The 21,677-nt window shown below is 44.3% G+C and overlaps 1 protein-coding gene across 1 annotated transcript in view; it reads left to right on the forward strand.

Annotated features, from left to right (window-relative positions):
- LOC146809107 (zinc finger and BTB domain-containing protein 16-like) overlaps positions 1-20,630 on the forward strand; it is a 435,238-nt gene extending 414,608 nt beyond the window's left edge. Inside the window, exon 8 of the mRNA XM_085615909.1 lies at positions 19,086-20,630. Coding sequence (XP_085472035.1) covers positions 19,086-19,315 — 230 coding nt within the window. The 3' untranslated portion in view covers positions 19,316-20,630. The remainder of the gene's footprint in view (positions 1-19,085) is intronic.
- The last annotated feature ends 1,047 nt before the right edge of the window (positions 20,631-21,677 follow it).

Here is a 21,677-nt window from a genome sequence, read left to right on the forward strand (position 1 = left end):
CATGTCAGATATGTATTGTGTATATGTGAGGCCAGGCTGTAATAGCCCCTGCCTAACACATGTGCAATACAGGTAGTGAAGCCTTCTCCTGCTGACAAGGTAATATTTTGGCTTTTACTTGCAAGCAAATGATCCGTGAGATTGTATGTTTTCATATAAGAGCAGTAATATGGCAAGCAGTAGTGGCAGAGGGAGGCATTGGGTTGATGCCCGGCGCCCCTTAGCGGCAGCCAATACTGCCTTGGCCCCCACGGAGTTCCACTGGGACAACCTGGGACAAGTCCTCAACGAATACAGGAAAGATGTGGGTCACTGGCGGTCTTTCCCGCTATCCCTGACGGGTAGGGCTTCCCTGTACGAAATGATTGTGCTGCCTAAGTTCCTATATCTGCCACAGAACAGACTGTATGGAGTGCCTGAGAACTTTTTTAAAGCAGTGGACTCGGTAACCTGGTCTTTGTTGTGGGATGGGAGGACCCCAATTATAGCGCTACAAACACTGACCAGGAGCCCCACGAGAGTGAGGTGGCAGCTACTGGTTATAAACGAATGGGCGCTTGCTCCCTTCAGGAACCTTCATTGAGGTCAGACAGGCATTCTCTAGACCAGTGATCTTGAAACTTTTTTTATGCCAAGCCCCCCTCCCCAGAGAAAGAAATAATCACTGGGACCCTCCTCAAACATTTTCACAATTATTCTAATAAACTGCCACTGTTTAAATATGTCTATACTTATTTAAACATTGCACTTTGAAAATGCAATTAAATGCATGATTTCTAAACATTCTCTTCTGTTCAGGCGGGCCTTATTAACTGTAAAAGTATCCACAGTGTGATTATTAGAAATGAGGGTGGGGGTTTCGAAGAATATTTGGAGCCCCTTCCCATTTGACACCTTCTCCCAGTCAGGATATAAATGTGAAAAGAAGCTAATGATGGCCATTACAGAGCGGATTACTGACATTCATTTTTTTCTGCAGAAAACAAAGCACTGTTATCCGCATAATGCTTCTTTTGGCCAGAGCATAGCACCCCCCTGGGATCACTTGAGGTCCCCTAGCAGGGCCCAACCCCAGTTTGAGGACCCGTGCTCTAGACCCACATGTGTACGTAAGGAAGTTATACTATCAAACCAGTCAGGCCCTTCGTCCATCCTCAACAGACCAAGTAGTCAAAAGTATACAAGATAGACACTGAGAAAAGGGGCTGGGGGGGCAGCTGACACTGGAGACCCAGCTGTGGAGGGGAGATTCACAATATCTAAGTTTTTAGTCATACCAAATTTCAGTTGATAGGATGATTAGCGTTTGAACAGCTATGAATCTGGTCAAGATTACTTGATCAGGAAACTGACCCTGGATTCCACATTTCCTGAACCCAGCAACTACAGCAATTGCTCACCGATGTTGGCTTGGGCGAAAAGGAGATGAAGCCTCTACTGATTGCTCTGTTTCTGCTCACTCTAAACCACCGAAAAAGTGAGCACACAATGAGGGCGAGGCTTCCTTATATAGACTGGCTGATTCATTTTAACAGTCGAGATGCGGTGAGTCTTGTGAGATGCAGTAGTGGCCCCTCCCCTGCCAAAGTGGTGAGGCTGGCCGGGCCAGAGGAGGGAGGAGAAAGGTGGGGATGAAGGAGGTGGGGAGGGTTCGCGGACAAAAAAAACAATAATAAAAAAACAACTTACCTTAGCGCTGCTGCCCTCTCCTGCATTAGGTCTTTCTGCTTCTGGCTCTAGCAACAGGCTCCCAGCCTGCCCTGCGGCCAATCCTGAAACTGCTCTCTCAAGAAAGCTGCTTCAGGATTGGCATGAGCACCAGCAACTTGTGCTCCAAGGTGGACTGGGAGCCTGTGCCCGCTCTCTTCAGCCCCAGCAACGCAGCTGGGGCTGGAGAGAGATTCACTGCGCATGATGTATTTGGGGGGCCTGAGATGGCCGGCCAAACGCCTGATGCTCAGTAAAGGGAGTGCCCACCACTCCCCCACCAGCAGTGTCATCCCCTGGACCCGCCCACCAGGACTCATCAGAGTCCTGGGGGCGAGTCCAGGAGATTCTAATGGAGTGGCTACCACTGGCGAGATGTCACTTCCAAAGTCCCATCTTGCGAATCCTGCCGAAACTGCTGATTCCCACCTAAAACAAATTCTAAAACACTTGTTCTGAAAAATAAAGAAACGTGTTACTTGTGCTTGCCACCTGCGCTTGGCCAGCTACATTTTTGATAGCCCCCTGACAATGATAAAGAGTCACACATATTAGCCACATGTACACTTGTTATACACTCAATATTATAGTCCGCATAACAAATGATCTTTAGTTCACTGAAATGTTCTTTAACTTTACTCAAATTAAATTTTATTTATATTTTTAGATTTCAGGTGGGTATTCTGATATCACCATAAATAGTTCAAATAGTTTATCACATAGGTTGCCTGTCCGGAGTTATGAGCTATTAGATGGACATTTAATAAATAATATAAATAGGCCATGAGCAATGTCTTGGCAGAGGCAGTTTTAAGTCAATCATCCTGGCATATATATTTTAATGAGGGGGTAAAGTGGCCAAAAGAAAGCAGACAGAAGAAAGGCCTATTGAGCCCAACCCTAACACAATAACATTAGTTGCAAAGAGAACGATAATGATGTCTAAAATTAAATTAATTCAGTATTTTAATTTTTTCCTTATTATTTTTTTGCCTTAAAATTGTCATATTAGATAATAACAATTCCATCATGTAATTTAAATCTAAAAGCAAGACATATCAAGCCAACTCACGACTTAACTAAAGCTTTGGTATTTCCTCTGCGTTAAACCATTTAATTTATCTATTTACAGAAAAATTTACATACAAAACAAAGATATTCAAACATTATATTGAAAGAAGAAGAAACTAAATATTACCATCATGCAATCCATGAACAATTCAAAAAAGACAATTATCATCACAAATGAAACAGAAATACGATTAGAAAAATAAATAAAAAACAAAAACAAAAAATGACAAGTTAATACAACTACATTAATCAGTATTAAACTCCAATTTATTCATTATCTCGCACAACAATAAAGTGCATGTTCATATGTAGACAGTAAAACAAATAATGTTTAATGATAAAATTGATTAATTTTTGATTATAATTAAATATCACTTGGTCAAAATGTCAATTGAGTAAGAAGATTCTGATGATACAGTGATAAGTAATAATCCCTGTGCGTTCACATTAATATTCACCTCCAAAATTAACAGCATGAAATGAGAGAGCAACCTTCAATAATATTCAAAACAATAATTCAACCAGTATTTCTCATTCATAAAATTATCCTAACTTTAATAAATGTTGGTCTACCCACATTTAAGGTAATCAACTGTTAACAGGTTTGACAACAAGCTCACAATTTTCATCAGTAATCTTACATATTTCTATATATAAGCATCGACCTTACTGGTCATGTTTTAAACAAACTGCTAATTGTAAAGAAAAAACTCAAACATATATTAAGGACAGTGACAACTTAAAAATGTAACTTGGAACATGTCTATTTAATTACTATAAACTTTTTTTTTTTTTTAAATGCAAATTTACATGAAATTACTAGAAGTACTACCTCAAAGTGTTGAGAAAAATAAAAGCTAAGAGGTGTGAAAGAGAATATATTTCTTTCATAATAGTAGAGTTTTTTGTTTTTTTTTAAAGCACATTTAGATAGTATAACTAACTTGATAAACGCAGCCCAAAGATATAAAGATTTTATAAATATATAAATAAATAAAATAATTGTATTTAAAACTTCAGCAAGGATCCTATTTTAAGAAGATATTAAAATAATTACTTGAGAAAAATATTACAAAATACTACTAAGTTTCACATACATAATAAGATTGTTTGTCAAAAGTTATTTAAGCTAACTGATGAAAGGCATGATAATGTGCCATGTATACAGACTAAGAAGTAAAAATGTAAGCTCTGCTCTGGTGTACCTTCATATAATGGTAGCCAATACTGAATTCTATGTGATTACATCACTATTCAGGTATCACACAATTCTCTACGGTGAGAGGTGAAAATGGCAGTTGTCAATTTGGAACATAGGAAGATCAAGGCTAGTAATAGTTGATTTCTCAATAATTCGATATTACCCAAACAACAGTAGGTAAATTAAAAAAATTATTGAAGCATTAATTTGATTTTATGAATTTCAAAAATAAATGAATGATAAAATATTGCAGGTCTAGACAGCTCTATTAAAAAAATATAACAGGGGAGTGGATCCCTACAATATAAGTTCAAAAAGCCTCTCGCACACAAGGTAGGCCACCAAGATGTTATTTATTAGCAACTCCAAGATTACAGCCAATACACGGGAAAATTAAACAGATAAAGGGGAATAGAACCCTGCAACCTTAAGGTCAAAAGCCTATTGACAAATCCTGTGAGACATCAGGATGTTTATTTTATAACTGCAGCCAAGTAGCTCTAGAAATTAGATTTGATCATTTTGATTTATAGGCTCAATTTCTTCAAAGATGTATAATGAAATATTTGAGCCCTGAGGAAGCGCCCAAACCACAGGTAAAGTTGTAAAACAAATGTTGGCTTGCTATGTCATTTTTTTAGAATTAATTAGGTGCCGATTACGATCCTGTAAAAAATTCCCCCGTACGACTCGTATCCGGTCTTCTTACCGTACGAATCGTACAAGTGCTGTACAAACTGCCAAGTACGATTCGCATGGGAAAAACTCCATACGAGTCGCATTGGGAATAATTCCCCACACGTCCTCGGGTCGGAAAATGTGTCCGACACTTCCCCGGACGATTTACCGTACAAACGTGAAAAGTGAAGTCCGACCGCGCAAGTACGATCCATCCCGTGCGTCCGATGTCACAACCGTATGGAAAAAACACCGTCCGCACCGAACTCCCATTGCAACCATGGAGACATGTGCCCACATACGCGCCGAACCACCCCCCCAGCCCCCGTATGTACGCGCCTAACCACCCCCACAGCCCCCGTATGTACGCGCCGAACCACCCCCCAGCCCCCGTATGTACGCGCCTAACCACCCCCCCAGCCCCCATATGTACGCGCCAAACCACCCCCCAGCCCCATATGTACGCGTCAAACCCCCCGTGTATGTACACCCGTGTACGTGTCGAACACCCCCGTGTATGTACACCTGTGTATGTGTCGAACCCCCCGTGTATGTACACCCGTGTACGTGTCGAACCCCCCGTGTATGTACACCCCTGTACGTGTCGAAGCCCCCCGTGTATGTAAACCCGTGTACGTGTCGAACCCCCCGTGTATGTACACCCGTGTACGTTCGAGTCGTACCCCCACCCGTGTATGTACGCACCGTACATACACGGGTGGGGGTACGACTCGAACGTACATGGGTGTACATACACGGGGGTACGACTCGAACGTACACGGGTGTACATACACGGGGGGGTTCGACACGTACACGGGTGTACATACACAGGGGCTTCGACACGTACATGGGTGTACATACACGGGGGGTACGACTCGAACGTACACGGGTGTACATACAAGGGGGGTTCGACACGTACACGGGTGTACACACACGGGGGGTACGACTCGAACGTACACGGGTGTACATACACGGGGGGGTTCGACGCGTACACGGGTGTACATACACGGGGGGGTTCGACACGTACACGGGTGTACATACACGGGGGTTCGACACGTACACGGGTGTACATATACGGGGGGGTTCGACACGTACTCACGGGGGCTGGGGGGGGGGGTACGGCGCGTACCGGGCACCCTAATCTGGTCGTTTCGCGGTGTACTTCGCTTTTCCGGCACTTTTTGGGTGCCGTGAAAATATTGCCGTCCGGACTGCTGTCGGTTCGAATCGTACTTCCTGGGTCGTGAAACGCTGCCTGAAAGCGTCCCGACGTCACGTATGCATATTTTCGTCGGTCGCTGTTTTTTACGATTTGTACGGAAATGGTATTTCCCGGGGCTTTGCATCTTTATTTTTTATTCATTTAACAGGAGGTGGACCAAAAGTGGCCCAGGGAAGGGGGCCTGGCGGCCCCTCTAACGTTAAATAAGTAAAAAATAAAGAGACAAAGCCCCGGGGCCGAAAAAGTCCTAAGGAGGGGGACACCCCTCCTTTAATTGTAGTTTTAAAAAAACAAGTGGCCATGCCCCGCGGGATGGGGTCCCTGAGGCCGAAATCTGCCTTGGGAGGGGGGCCACACGTCCCCCTTCCCGTTGTAATTTTTTATTTTTTGAATGGCACAGGCCCTGGGGATGGGGTCCCCAGGGCCCACAAAATATTAAGAGAAGGGGGGCCAGACAGCCCCCCTTCTAACAAAAAAAAAGCTAGCATCTCGCCGGAGGCCCCGCCCCCTCCCTGCACCCCTCTGCAAAAGCGCCTCCTGGTGCATTCTATTTGGGGGATTAAGCTCCCTTGAATTCTGAGGGTCCCAGGTGCCAACTAGCCCACCAGGTACCTCCAGTAAGCCCCGCACAGTGGGATTGCTGAGAGGTGGTCCAAGGCCCACTTTTTACACCACTCTGCAAACGCGCCTCTTGGCGCATTGCTGGTGGGATGAGAAGGTCCTCTTGTGTCCTGAGGACCTCAGGAGTACAGTCGACTTAATCCCCTGAGCAGCAGTACACAAGGAGGGGTGTTTGCAAAGTGGTGTAAAAAGGGGGCGTGGCCTCGGACTACTCTCAGCAATCCAGCTGTGTGGGGCTTACTGAAGGTACCTGGTGGGCTAGTTAACCCCCAGGGACCCTCAGGATTCAAGGGGACTTAATCCCCCAACCCAGAATGCGCCAGAAGGGGCGTTTGCAGATTGGTGGAGTAAGGGTGTGCGGTCTGTGTCCACCTGTCAGCAATCCCACTATATGGGGCATACTGGAGGTATCAGGTAGGCTAGTTGGCCCCTAAGGACCCCCTGCAGCAAAGGGGACTTTAATCCCCATCCAAGAGCACGCCAGGAAGTGTGTTTGCAGAGTGGGGGGGGGAAGGGGCATGGCCTGCTATGAGAACTTAGCAATCCTGCTGTGTGGAACTTACTGTAGGTAATAGAAGGGGTAGTTGGCCCCCAAGGTTGACACAGTGGGATTGCTAAGAGGTCTTCGGAGACCACGTTCACCTTTCTCCACCACCTTGCGAACGCGCCTCCTGGCACAGTACTGGTTGGGGATTGAAGTCCACTTTACTCCTGAGGGACTTTGGTGGTCAAATAGCCCTCCTGGTACCTTCTGTAAGTCCTACACAATGGAATTCCTGAGCGCTGGTCGGAGGCCCATGCCCCTTTCTGCACCACTCTGCAAACGTAACTACTACGTTAAAGTTAGAAATTAGCATTTAAAAAACCGTAGCAATTCACTAAAAAAAACATAGGTTTCAGGAACGTTTTAGTTAGAAATTAGCATTTAAAAAACCTTGGAAATTCACTGAAAAAAACACTGGTTTCAGGGACGTTATAGTTAGTTTGCCATTTCACTCGTACAAAACCAGAGAAATTCCGCTGTTATAGATAGTTGAGCTAACTATAACCTACGCCCCTGCAATGCACTGCTGATGACATCACATATTACATCACTCATGACATGGTCAGTGATATTACTGATGACATCACTCATGACATCTCAAATGACATCACTGATGACATCATCCAGTGAATGTGTGTTTCTGTAAAGTTTAAATATGTTGTATTGAAGAATGAGTGGGTGTATGAGTGCCTGAGTGGATGATTTAGTAGGTGCATAACTGACTGTATAAGTGGGTGATTAAAGGTGTCTTAGTGAATGTATGGGTCAGTGACTAATCTGTGTGAATGTCGGTATCAGTCTTTCAGTTGGTGTGTATGTGGCTGCATGGGTTGGTGAGTAGCTATATGACTGTCTATATGGGTTAGTGATTGGTTGTTTGAGTACCTGTATGGGTGCCTGAGTCTCTGTGTGGGTGGGTGTGGGGTGTGTGACTCCCTGAAAGATTGTGTGAGTAGCTGCATGAGTGTCTATACGAGTTATTGATTGCTTGTCTGAGTATTTGTGTGGCAGCCTGAGCGTGTGTGTGTGGCTGGGAGGTGTGTATAGATGTGTGAGTGGTTGATTCACTGGGTATATGGGTTCAAGAGTGTATGTGGAAACAGCTGTATGGGTGGGTGAGTGTGTGGGATGGGGGTGGGGGAGACAAGGTGAGGGATGATCACACAAACATCAGTCTATGCCGCTGTTACTGGTTTTGAGTTCTGTTTGGTCTTAACTATAACATCTGTTCAATTGCCCACGCTGAATGATCTGAAAGGACTCTGTACAACAAACTAATGGAACCACACCACTATTTTATGGTGACTTTTACCCTTGATGGAATGGACTAACTGTTGAGGTTCAACTTGTTTCTGAGCCAACAATGTCATCAACATGTATGTTATGTTTAATATCTGCTCAACTGAAATGTCTATTTGATATTGATGAATAGTTCGCTATATGGTCGGCTTTTCACAATGTAATTTGTCCTTCATGAAGATGTAAAATCGAAATTAATAAAAACAGATTCAAACAAAAAAAATGGGTGGGTGAGAGTGTGTATGGGTGTGTTGGTGAGTGAATGGTTGTTTCAGTGGTACATGTGCAAGTAACTACATATGTAAAAGGCAGTATATGTGAGTGATGGTGTATATAAATAACTATATGTGAGAGTCAGTAATTGTGAGACTGGCTGCTTGGATGAGTGTGTATTTGTATCAGTGATTCTAAAACAGAGTAATACTGTGTCAGTATCTGTATGAATAAGTGAGATGGTGTCTGTATAACTGTATAGGTGAGTAAATGGAAGTATGATTGATTCTTTACATGACTGACTAGCTGTGTGAGTAACTCAGGATATGTGGCAGTGTGTGAGTGTCTGTATAGGTGTATGAGTGCATATGATAGTGTTGTATTGATGAGTGACTGCATGTATGAGTGACTGTATGGGTGAATGAGTGGATGTGTGTGTAGACCTACGAAACAGTCAGTGTGTATTTAGTAACTGGTATTGATGTGACTATTTTTCCGAAAATGGTAGTCTGTATTTTAGAGTGGGTGTATCAAAGGTTATATTCAGGTGTGAGGAGGTGCATCAGATTTTCACGTGGATGAAGTCATCAGTGATGTCATCAGCGATGTCACTGACCATGTCATGAATGATGTAATATGTGACGTCCTCAGCAGTGCATTGCGGGAGCGCGAGTTATAGTTAGCTGAACTATCTATAACGATGGAATTTCTCTGGTTTTGCATGAGTGAAATGTCCAACTAACTATAATGTTCCTGAAACCTATGGTTTTTTCAGTGAATTTCAAAGGTTTTTTAAATGCTAATTTCTAACTATATCGTCTGTAAAACCTATGGTTTTTTCAGTGAATTTCAAAGGTTTTTTAAATGCTAATTTCTAACTATAACGTCTATAAAAACCTATGATATTTTCAGGGAATTTCAAAGGTTTTTTAAATATTAAATTACTATTCTGCTATTTGTCATTAGTACTGTTTTTTCTAACTTTTCCACTACAGAAAAGAAAATTAACTGTAAAACTGTTGTGTAATGTAATATATTTCGGAAATTACAGTGTTTCGGGCTGGCTCGTAGAGGAAGAGCTGCGAGCCGACTGGCTGGCTCATAGAGGGAGAGCTGCGGCCCGTCGGCTTGCAGAGGGAGAGCTGCGGGCCGGCTCGCAGAGGAACAGCTGCGGGCCGACTGGTATAGGGAAAGGTGCGGGCCGTCGGCTTGCAAAGGGATATCTGCGGGACAGTGATGTGGGGAGAGGGAGCGTGAAGGGGGTATCTCGCAGAGAGAGAGCTGCAGTATATTTCCAGTCTTGGCTTCAGAGATACAACTGCAGGCCCGAGAACTCACACACGAAGAGCTGCGAGCCAACCGGTGGTTCGCAGAGGGAGAGTTGCGGGCCCGAGAAGGTTGTTGGGGGCTAGGCTTCAGAGAGCTGTGGTCTAACTCGCACAGAGAGAGCAATGGGCCGACGGGCCTGTTAGCAGACACACAGCTACGAGCTAATGGGCTGGCTCACAGAGGTAGAGCTGCGGGTCCGACGGCTCGCAAACGCAGAGCTGTGAGCCGACAGATTAGCTTCTAAAGGCATAGCTGCTAGCTGGTGATGTGGGGAGAGGGAGCGTGAAAGGGGTATCTCGCACAGACAGAGCTCTGGTATGTTTTCAGAGTTGCCTCACAGAGGTAGAACTACGGACTCGATGTCTTGTAGACAGAGAGATGCGAGCTGACGTGGACTGAATCACAAAATGGCTGCGAACAGTTCCTAGTTTCAACAGTTCGCACCCAGGCTCGCAGAGGGAGAGCTGCGGCCCGTGGGCTCGACTCGCAGAGGAGAGCTACGGGCTGTCCGCTCGCAAAGGCACAGCAGCATACTGGCTCGCAGAGGTAGAGAGCTGCGAGCCGACTCAGCAGCGTACTGGCGCGCAGAGGTAGAGAGCTGCGAGCCGACGGACTGGCTTCTAAAGGCATAGCTGTGAGCTGGTGATGTGGGAAGAGGGAGTGTGAAAGGGGTATCTCACACAGACAGAGCTCCGGTATATTAAATTGCCCCCGGGACCTTCACTTGATGCGAGGCACAAGATAGCTGCTAACACTTCCTGGTTTGAATTGTTAGCAGCCAATCAGAGGCAAGCTCGTGCTCGGGGGTTAGGTTCTGCCCAGATATATATATATATATTTTCCCTTTAATATCTCAAAAACTACTGAACGGATTTACACCATTTCAACAAAAGCATGCTTTCTGGACCAAGTCCTTTCTCCCTGCCAAATGTGGCATAATTCCGTTCAGCAGTTTGACCTGTAGCCTTGTCTAAAGTTTCCTATAGAAATTGCAAGGAGAAAACACGTTTTGGGACCCCCCTTTTTTCTCAGCCCCCCCTTGACCAATCACCCCAAAACTTTCAGGATAGGAGCTTACCTAAAAGAGGAACTTTCTGGAAAATTCCGTAAAGATTCGTCAAATGATGCCAAAGTTGTAAGCAAATCAAAAAATGCTTTTTCTATGGGAACTAGGTTCTAACTATAACTATCTACTAGCGACCGGCAGTAGATAATTTATTTATATATATATATATATATATATATATATATATATATATATATATATATATATATATATCCAACCAAAGCAAAAGTTTGCATTGTACGCTCTCAGGAAGAACCAGGCAACAAACCAGTATGGTGATCCAAATTTAATACTACACAACGCGTTTCGGCGACAGCCTTGTTCACGTGTAGAATTACAAAATGAAAGCAGGTACTGATAAAGTTGTGACGAGTGAAATGCCCAGCTAACTATAACATGTGTGAAACCTATGGTTTTTTAAGTGAATTTGCAAGGTTTTTTAAATGCTAATTCCTAACTATAACGTGTGGTTTTTTCAGTGAATATATATATATATATATATTCGTCACATGGCACCGAAGTTGTTAGTAACACAAAATAATATATATATATATATAATATATAGATCAGGCATCTCCAACGAGTAGCTACTGCTATCTCTGCAGCTACCTGTCAGTAGCTCTCCTGTGTGCATAGTGGATGCATTCTCAAAATACATTTAAAGGTCATTTTTTAGTGACAAATCATGTACGGAGACCTATTACTAATATGATTATGTTTGTGCCAGTAGCACTGCAGCTGTGGCTGGCAAGTATTCCATATATATCGGCATTCAAAATTGATAAAGCCTTTTTTGCATTACTGCTGGAAACACACCTGATGCACTGAGGTAATCACTGCTAGTAATCTTGGACATAGTGGTCACTAATATCTTGTGTGATGTGGTCACTATCACAACACTAATAATATTAGAAGCTCTCAATGATTTTCGATAAACATAAGTAGCTCTTATTACACAAAAGGCTGGAGACCCCTGATATAGATAGATAGACAGACAGACAGACAGACAGAGACAGACAGACAGACAGACAGAGACAGACAGACAGAGACAGACAGAGACAGACAGACACAGACAGACAGACACAGACAGACAGACACAGACAGACAGACAGACAGACAGACACAGACAGACAGACAGACAGACAGATAGATAGATAGATAGATAGATAGATAGATAGATAGATAGATAGAGCTGCTTTGTGTCCCACAGAGGTGTGAGTTGGGTCAAGACCCCGCGCCACCCCAGCTTGGTCTGCGCCGCGTGCCAAACGGCAACGGTCTGTCTGAGGGGGCCGATGAGGTCTGGATTCCGCTTACTATCGTAGAGAGGGGACAAAACACCTCGCTCTCCCAGTAGGTCCCTATCTGCTTTGAAGGCAGGGTCCGTCCGCGGAACATGAAGCCACTGATTAATTACTTTTAGCTGCGCCGCCCAGTAATAGAGCCCCAGTGTTTTTTAAAGTTTAAAAGTTACATTGTTACTGAACATTTCACATAACTATAATGTTACTTTAACCTTTGTTTTTTTCAGTGAATATATACATAAATACACATATACATATATTACCTTCTGGCAGTTGCCAGGAGGTAGTTATAGTTAGGATCTAGTTTCCATAGGAAAAGCATTTTTGTTTTGCCAATAACTTTGGCGCAGTTTGATGAATCTTCACAAAAGTTTCAAAACTAGCTTGACGCTAGCTAGAGCTGCTGTCTTGAAAGTTTTGGGGTGATCTGTCAAGCGGGGGATGAAAAAAAGGGGGTCCCAAAATGCATTTTCCCCATCTTAATTCCCGTGGGAACTTTAGACACAACTACAGCCCAAATCGTTGAACGGAACGACAGAGAAGTACCTTTTTCTTATTTTGAATATACAGGGATGTGGATCCTCCAGGATCCGACAGTCCCCATGCTCAATTCTGATTGGCTGCCAACAATTCAAACCAGGAAGTATTAGCAGCCATCTTGGGACTCGGCTTCAGTGGTACAATGGCACAGTTACATTTCTGCCTATGTAAAAAATTAAACTGAGGTTTAGGCTTACATAATAAGCATAAGGTTTAGTGGGTGCATGAGAGAGCTGTGCATGGGTCATGCTGTAGGCAGGTTTGCACATTCTGATACTGCTCACAAGGTGGTATTATTCCTTTGCATTGGCAATAAAAAGGACAGTGTGCTAAAATTACCAGGCCAAACCACTATCTATGCACCAGGCTAAACAAGCATTGAAAATGCAATAGGTTAAAGCATTTGCTTTGCTAATGGTATTGTAAAGCAAAGCAAATGGCTTTAACTTAATGAAAGGCGAGACCTATTGTATTTTTAATGCTTGCTTTAAGTGGTGTGATGCGGCCAGACTTCCAAGTATTGCCAGAACATCTATAGCACACCGAAGCAGCCTTTGCAGCGCTTTGCAAAGCACTTGAGCAAGCACATTCCATGCCTTTTGAAGCATAGAGGTGGTACAAATTATTTTGAATAATGGGCAGAGCACAGCCTTTTTTAAAGGAAAGTAGTCTATATAGTTTATTTCCTTGGCTGTGTAGTGTTGAGAAAAAGAGAGGTATTACTGAAGTGAGGTAAATGGCAAGTGCCACCAGAGAGAGGTGTGTGTGTGCTGTATTTTGGACAGCTAATATAGGCGTGATCACTGGAGGTTCAGCCACGTGCTGCGAAAATTGTAAAATGGGAAGGTTCACGTTTAGGTATTTGTGACGTACACTGGTATAACTAGGAGCATAGAAGAGCACAAGTGTTGCCTGAGCTTGCAGACGAGTGAGTAGAAATCTCCATCTCCACTTATAGCCCTTTATAGCAGTTTGTAAATGTTGTCATTTTTTGGTAGGTAAAGCAACTTTTGCATACATGCATTATACGATGCACCCGGGATCACATGGCATGGCGAAACTTGGCAGTAAGGGTAAGAAGCAATGTTTATTTCACAGTTGACTAGTTATTGGGTCATGCCTTTTTTATATCTGGGCTATTAAAGATTAAACCACTGCGAGATCCCACACTAAGCTGGTGCGGTGCAGCGCCTAGAGGCGCTGCCTTTTGTTTTCGGTTACCCATACTCCTTGCCACAATGCTTCATAATCAGTTGCTTTACACTTGCAGTGCGTGTGCCAGGAAGCGTGGTTGAACAGAGAGGTTAAGCTACTGAAAATACACACAAGTGGCAACCTGGTTGGGTGGAATGAACATGCTGACCGATTTGGAAGAACGGTATTTTCACTTGGCAAAACTGCAGCATGAAACCACTTGAAACAGTTGTCCTATTGTCCCAGAATGGTGTTCATAAAAAACTCAACTAGAATACAATTAAAAGTGCAATGTCCAATAAAAAAACAGCATATTTCTAATTGAAAACAGCATATTAAGATTAAAATCCTCAACACCAGAGCAGTACGGAGGATAAGAGAAAATATCCCTACAAAGTTTGACCACAGAGGAAGGTACCTCCTGATCAGAGAGAAGTGGGACGTAAGTCTGAGTGCATGCAGCTCTTAACAATGAAAAACACGGTCAGTGGCAAGGTTGCGCAGGCATCCGGGTGGTGGCTGCAGACCTGTTTAAGGGAAGTCCTAGGGTGCTTCACAGACGTGCGCCAGGTCATGAACCTCGACTCCAGACAGGGCTAAGTGTTAAGGGGACATGCCAACAGTACAGGTGAGGCACACCAAGTCCCCTTGTTAAATTTCGTCAGCCTCCTCCTGCTTCTATCATCCAATACCTATCACTAGCAAGGAAACCCCTGGTGCTAATGGAAACAGAGTTAATGTTCCCGCTCATGAACGATTCTGTAATAAAAGGGAATGGTGGGCCTCGGTGTCACTGCACCTGCTGCACGACTCATACCTACGCCCCTGATTCCTGTCATCATAGTTACCTAAAACAGTCCTAGCTACCTCATAGTGACAGCGCTGCATCACAAGTTGCGCCATGGGAGAACCACCTCTGTGTCAAACTAAAATGAGACCAAGGAGAGGGAGTAAACAGCTCGGTCTTAGCGTAGAGTCTCATTAAAGCTACACGTGTGTCATTCATTGCATTAAAGCCGTGGATCACATAGCAGGATCCGGCTGTTCATCTAGCAAACACTGAATGTGTGCACAAGTGGGGTGCCCAAAACCATACACTGCGTGAGGCAACCCAAGCCGTTGTGCACGTTTTACATCCTGTAATGAGACCCACTGGGCTTTGAAACCCTATGTTACAGTAGCTGCAAATAAACACAAGTATTGCAAAATGCAGTGGATTCAGAGACCCCAGAAATCTTATCTTTGGATAGCAACAATGCTGTCTGAGGGCAGCACACAAGCTGTGCTTGTAAAGACCACACGGGCTGCGGTACTGAATCCGCCTTCGGGAGGGGGCTCACTGTAAACCAGGAAGTAATAAATGACCACGATGAAAGCCGCGGCCGCAAAAGGCGATACAAAACAGACGTAAGCCTGCACACAGCAGCTGGTAGCAGAGTCTTTCAGTCTGGTGTCTACGATGGAGACGCGCCCCCTCATCCAAGGGGTTACAGTAATAAAAGCTTTATCAGTCTCCGTAAATTCCCGGGAAACTGGCGATTTGAGATTCCTATCAATCTGCATGTCTGATCAATATAATATACTGGCAAAAAAATATATAACTTTGCAGAAGGATTCTACATAACTGTATCCATCATCATTTCCTGCAGGGGACGAAAGTTATGCAAGAGCAGGCTTCCAGCGGTACTAGCTTCCGAACCGCTCCCTTTCATATCAAAGGCTGAAACCTCCCACCTCCTGTTCACTCCATCTGCTAGCTAGTTCCCTAAAGCTATTTATGAGGTATATGCGCTGCGATCTAAGGTAGCTGCACGCCCATCTGTTAATCGAGTTGACCTGGGAGAGCCGATTGTACCCGTCGTGACGTGGTGCTATGGGGTTGCCACCACGGGAGGCTTGCCACCTCCCCGTCCTGCGGGGACGCACAAGCCAATCCCCAGACCACGGTGGTCAATAGACCTCGTCGCCCTGTGTCAGTGGCCCAGCCCCGCTCTTATGTCAGCCCTTATGGCCGAGTCCGACAATTATTGAGTCTGCACACAGTGGTGATCCTTTCAGTTGGCGGCGAGGGAGTGGCGGGAAATGAGTCCTCGCTCCGTTGTCAATGAAGAGCAGCCCAGGTTCTGGAAGACTGACTAAATACCAACCATCTGCCCCTTTCTAAAACTTGGCTGCAGAGGTCTCGAGGAGAAGGAGGTTAAACTGCTCTCATGTGTGATTCTAACATTAACAAGAGGAGCTCTGCGATTCCCCTGGGTGCACAGCAGCACAGCCAGCAAAAAACGGTCATTGTCGTTGCTTGCAGCTACACACTGCGCACCGTTCAGGGGTGCAACGTGATTTCATTATTTTGAAAGCCCCCACACTCGAACTTATTTGATTAACTAATACCTCAGACAAGTTCAAAAGCCTAGTATAATATGCGTACCTCAGTGCGTCCTGCTCACTCCAAGAACAAGCACGCAGCCGGAGCATCTCTTGTCTTTATGGGGCTATGTGTTCAAACACATTGCCCCATAAAGATAAGAAAGTGCTTCACGACAGCCGTGAAGCAGGCCACCGAGTCCGATCACAAGCCAAAGGGCGGCAACCAAAAACCCTCATTTCCAATGGCAGGCCACCGTTTAACATTAACGGTGACGCCAGCCAATGGAAATGAGGGGCGGGGCTTAAAGCCCTCTTCTGAAAATCCTCTCCTACAAAATCTCTCGGAGACGCGGAGCAAGGCTCTGCCCTGCAACGCACACGAGACCTAAAAATGAGTCCTTGCTAGACTTGTATTCTTAGGGTGAACTTTTTGCCTTACTCCTCCATATTTTTCTGATCTTGTTTTTGTTGGCCTTAGGACTCTGTGCACCTTACCACTGCGGGCCAGAGTTGAAGTGCGTGCCCTCCCTCCTTAATACATGCTAACACTGGCTTATGCCCAATGGGCCTATTTAATTTACTTATAAGTCTCTAGTAAAATGGTATTGCATGTACCTAGGGCCTGTAAATTAAATGCTACTAGTGGGCTTACAGCACTTGTTGTGCCAACCACTTAAGTAGCCCTGCACACCAGTCTCAGGCATGCCATTGCAGCTTGTGTGTGCAGTTTTGCACTGCCATTTCGACCTGGCAAAATAAACTTTTTGCCAGGCTTTCTTTTTAATACATATATGTCACCCCAAGGGTGGGCCCTAAACAGCCCACATGGCAGAGTGCAATGTGTTTAAAAAGTAGGACTTGTAATTTTAAGTTTTACATGTCCTGGTAATGAAAAACTCTTAAATTTGTATTTCACTACTGCAAGGTCTGATTCTCCTATAGAATAACATTGGAGTTAATTTAATACATTTAATAAGTTGTAATTTCCAAATGGGAACAGGTAAACAGTTCATGTTTGGTGTCTTTGGAACTGTAATTAAAAATCCTATTTTAAGGTGAAGTCAGATTTTCCTGCCATAGCCTTTAGTGATTGCAGCCTAGCTCTGGGTCACATAACTGTGTGTAGTTGACAGTTGGTCTATGTGTATTCCTCCTAGACAGCCACACACAATAGAGAGACTAGTCTTCCTGGAACATCACTACTTACACTGAATAGATTGTGTCCTGCCTTCACACAAAGGATTTCATACACCCTGTAGTGACTCTGGATCCAGGGCAAGGGAGGCAGAAAACCTGGGCACTTCAAAGGGAAACCTATAGAAGCTTCTCCCACTTAAAAGGAGGTACCAGGAACAAATATTGGATCCTAGACATCAGCTCTTAAGTATACTTTGGGGCCTGTGGAAGACTCTGCCAGGAAGAAGGACTGCTGTGCTGCTAGAAGGACTGCCACTCTGCTGGACTGCCCTCCTAAAGGACTGCTGCCTGCTGTGCTGACCTGCTGCCTGCTGTCCTCAAGCCTGGGTGAGAAAGACTAGACCTGTAATCTGAACCAAGACAACCAGAGTCACTCCGAGGTCTAGTCTCTTGTAATCAGCACCTGGACTTTGCAACTTGGAGTCCTGCTTTGCCAAGTGGTGCCACCCCACTCCTCCTGGACCCCTGAAAGTGGGCCTGAAGGCGCCCTGCCAGCCCATTTGTGGATCCAGCAGAACTGAAACATCACCTCTGCTATGCGGCGCAAACCTGAACGGAACTGATGCATTGCCTCTGTTGTGAGGATTCTTCCAGCATCGATCTCCCAGCCCACAGCCTCATCAGAACCACTGCTGTGCAATGCATCCCTGACATAGATCCTCACAGCTCAAACCTCTTGTCGAAGGCAGCCTCGACAATAATGCAGGACTTTGCATCACAAGCCCTGCAGTCTCTTCGTAACTAGCCGGTGCGTGATAGATACTCAAATCTGGACTTTGCATCTCAAGGTTCCCTTGTTAACAGGCTCCTCAACGATGGAATTAAAGCATCACGTCAGCTGCACAACACTTCCTCAATGCAGACTTTGCAACATTTCACAACCAGCATTTAACTGTGTCCCTGTTTTCCCTGAACTTGTCTCCGGCACAACCAGATATCCACAGTTGGCCCTTTTTGCTTCTTTGTTGATATTTTCAATTGAATCTTTAAAATTGTATATCTCTGGTTCTACGGATTTTACTTTTTTTTGTTTTGGTCTTGTTTTATTTTATATAATGTGCTTTATTTTTATAATCTGGCGTGGGATCCTTTTTGTGGTGTGTTTTTACTTTGTTACTGTTTGAAGTGTTGCACAAATACTTTACACATTGCCTCTGATTAAGCCTGATTGCGCTGTGGCAAGCTACCCGAGGGTTAAGCACAGGTTAATTTAGGAGTTGCATGTAACTACTTCACCCTGACAAGAATTATGGTTACTACTTGAGAAGAGTTGCACCCTACTCAACCAGTAACAGGCCTATTCCCTGCCTACCAACCAGAAGTTGAGAAAGGTAATGACTCATCTAAACGTGCCTGTACAAAGGGGCTGACATATGGACGTCAGTAATGAGGGATGAACTGGAGAAGGATGAGTTAAAAGGGGGGAGGTGTGTGTGTATTTATTCCCCATTATTTGTTTTGAGAGCATCTTCTGCTTCTACAAAGACGTGACTCTTCAACTGATCTGACCCTTCTCTTTCTTGTCTCTATAGGAGAGAAACCCTTTGAATGTAACCTGTGCCATCAGCGGTCTCGGGACTACTCTGCGATGATCAAACACCTGCGTACGCACAATGGGGCGGCGCCCTACCGCTGCACTATCTGCCTGGAGTTTTGCACCAGCTTGTCCGCTATGCAAAAGCACATGAGGGGCCACAGGGCTGAGGAGATCCCCTCAAACTGGAGCATTGAGAAGACCTATTTGTATTCCTGCAACACCTGACATCAAACATCTCAATATCTAAAACATATTTGGCCTTATGGAACATTTGATTCTGGACCTCAGGTCCCATTTCTTCTACATCCATACAACTAAAACAAGTGGAGCCTGATTCTGAAAAGACATTGTTTGCGCAAAGTGAATGCATCTGACTTTTGACATGCAAAGTCACGAAAGTGATTCGTAATTGTAATTACATTTAGGAATCACTAAGTACACATTGTGGCCTCTTGTTAGTCACCAGTGAAAAAGGGAAGCAAAAGGGCAGCCACCTCAGAAAAGTACACACAAAGGTTTGCAACTGTTAGCAAAAAGCAACTTTGTAGTGTGAAGGCTCTGAGCTTCCCGCGCACTGCAAAGGGAAAGGCTATTCGCAGCGCAGTGCAAAAAATGTGCTGCAACCAGCCTTTTTTGAGGATTAGGCCTCTGAACTTTGTCACCAATTCTCAGATCCATTCAATGGCTGCAATCCACCACAGCCATAGGGAATGCATCTGAATTGATGGACCTGCTCAGCAGAACAAAGATCTCAGGGAATATCTATATAATGTTAATGGTACCCTTGACCCTATAACGCCCGCACTTCCCAAGCTTTACAATCTCAGGAAATGTATATGTAAGTACTGGCACACCAGCACCCATGACTACAGGCCTTACCATCTTAGTCAGTGTATCACCAGTACTAGCATACCTTACCGCCATGACCCCAGCTCCCATAGCCCCAGTGACTGTATCTGTAGCACTGACACAACTGACACACATAACCCAAGGCCTAACTGTCTTAGTGAATGTATCTACAGCACTGGCACACCTGACAGACATGGCCCCAGCTCCCATTGGCACATTGACTTTATCTGTAGTACTGCCACCCAGGTTGCCAGACCTCACCGGCTCTGTGAATGTATCTGTACTTCTGGCACATCTAATCCCATGACCCCAGCTCTCAAGCACTTAGTGAATGTACCTGTATGAGTAGAACACTTGATCACAGGCATGACCACAGGACTCACTGGCTCAGTGAATGTTTCTGTACTACTGACACACCTGACACCCATGACTGATCGGGTCAGTAAATGTATCTGTACTACTGGCTGATGTGGTCAGTGAATGTATCTGTACTTCTAGTACACCTGACTCCCATGACCCCAGGACTCATCGGCTCCATGAATGTATGTGTACCACTGGCACACCTAACACCCATGACTAGGCTTTCCTGTTTTCAGTTTCTATTTTTGGTAAATTCTGGTGTTTTTTTTTCTGAAACAGTGGTTATCGGTGGTTACACATTTTCGTGCAATTAAAAACAATAGAAACAGTGTTTTTCTGGTGTATATGGAATGTTTTGCTTTTATTATTGCTTGCTTTCTGCACTGATAGTGCATGGTATATAGACAGTGTACGTATAGTGTATATGAGGTCCAAATAGATGGTGGTTCACCATACAATACTTCTTCAGTGAATCTTTGGTCATGTGCGCTCACTCTCTCCTTCCTATGTAAACTTCTGTGAAAAGGCCCTTTCAACATTGGCACTTGAGACAGGCAACGTCAAAACAGCCAGTACACAATTTGTTATCTCTTTCCACTGACACAGCTTTCCATGCCAATACTAGTATATTGAAGATTGCAATTCTCAGGGCAGGTTCTGCAACATTTGCGTTGAGTTGGGCACTTATGCCCTCAGAATTATTGAAGCAGTCAAAAATGAAGCAGCAATTTTGAAACTAAGGAGGAAATTTCTCTTTATGGACGGGATCAAGAACTTGTACAGAGTACCAAAGTGAGGTTTCATTGACTTCAAATTGCATGGTTGGTGAAGGGACTTTTCTATGCATCATTGCAAAATGAAAAGTTCCTGAATTGCTCTTCAACATTGCTTTGCTTACCAAGTGGCAAGCACTCTAACATGGAACATGTTGCAGTACTAAAGTCACTAAAGGTGTCGCCGAGCCTACCCTCAAGGAGATGTTTCACATCTACACCAATTATGCTGAGCACGTGGCAGAAAAGGGTGTTTTCAGACTCTAGTTTTTTCATTATGTCCACTACAGCAGTTATGTTTTCCTGTAAAGAATGCAGTAGAGTGTACTTTTTTTCACATCACTATCAATATGCGACCAAAGATACTCACATTTCTTGCCTTTGGCATTATCACTCAGCAAAAATTCTGTAAAGGTTGCCACATGGATAATATAGCATTCATTGCCCCTTGGACTGAGAATCATCAGCTAAGGGGAACAGTTGGGATGACTTCTTCTTTGATGCCACACAAAGAACGAAATGAGAAATATTTGTGTTTTAGTTCCTGTGCATAAGAAAACAGTGCACCAGAATGGACTAAAAAGTCAATGGCATTCTTCATTAAC

Source organism: Triturus cristatus, chromosome 7 (genome assembly GCF_964204655.1).
Source record: "Triturus cristatus chromosome 7, aTriCri1.1, whole genome shotgun sequence".
In the NCBI taxonomy this organism is placed as follows: domain Eukaryota; kingdom Metazoa; phylum Chordata; class Amphibia; order Caudata; family Salamandridae; genus Triturus; species Triturus cristatus.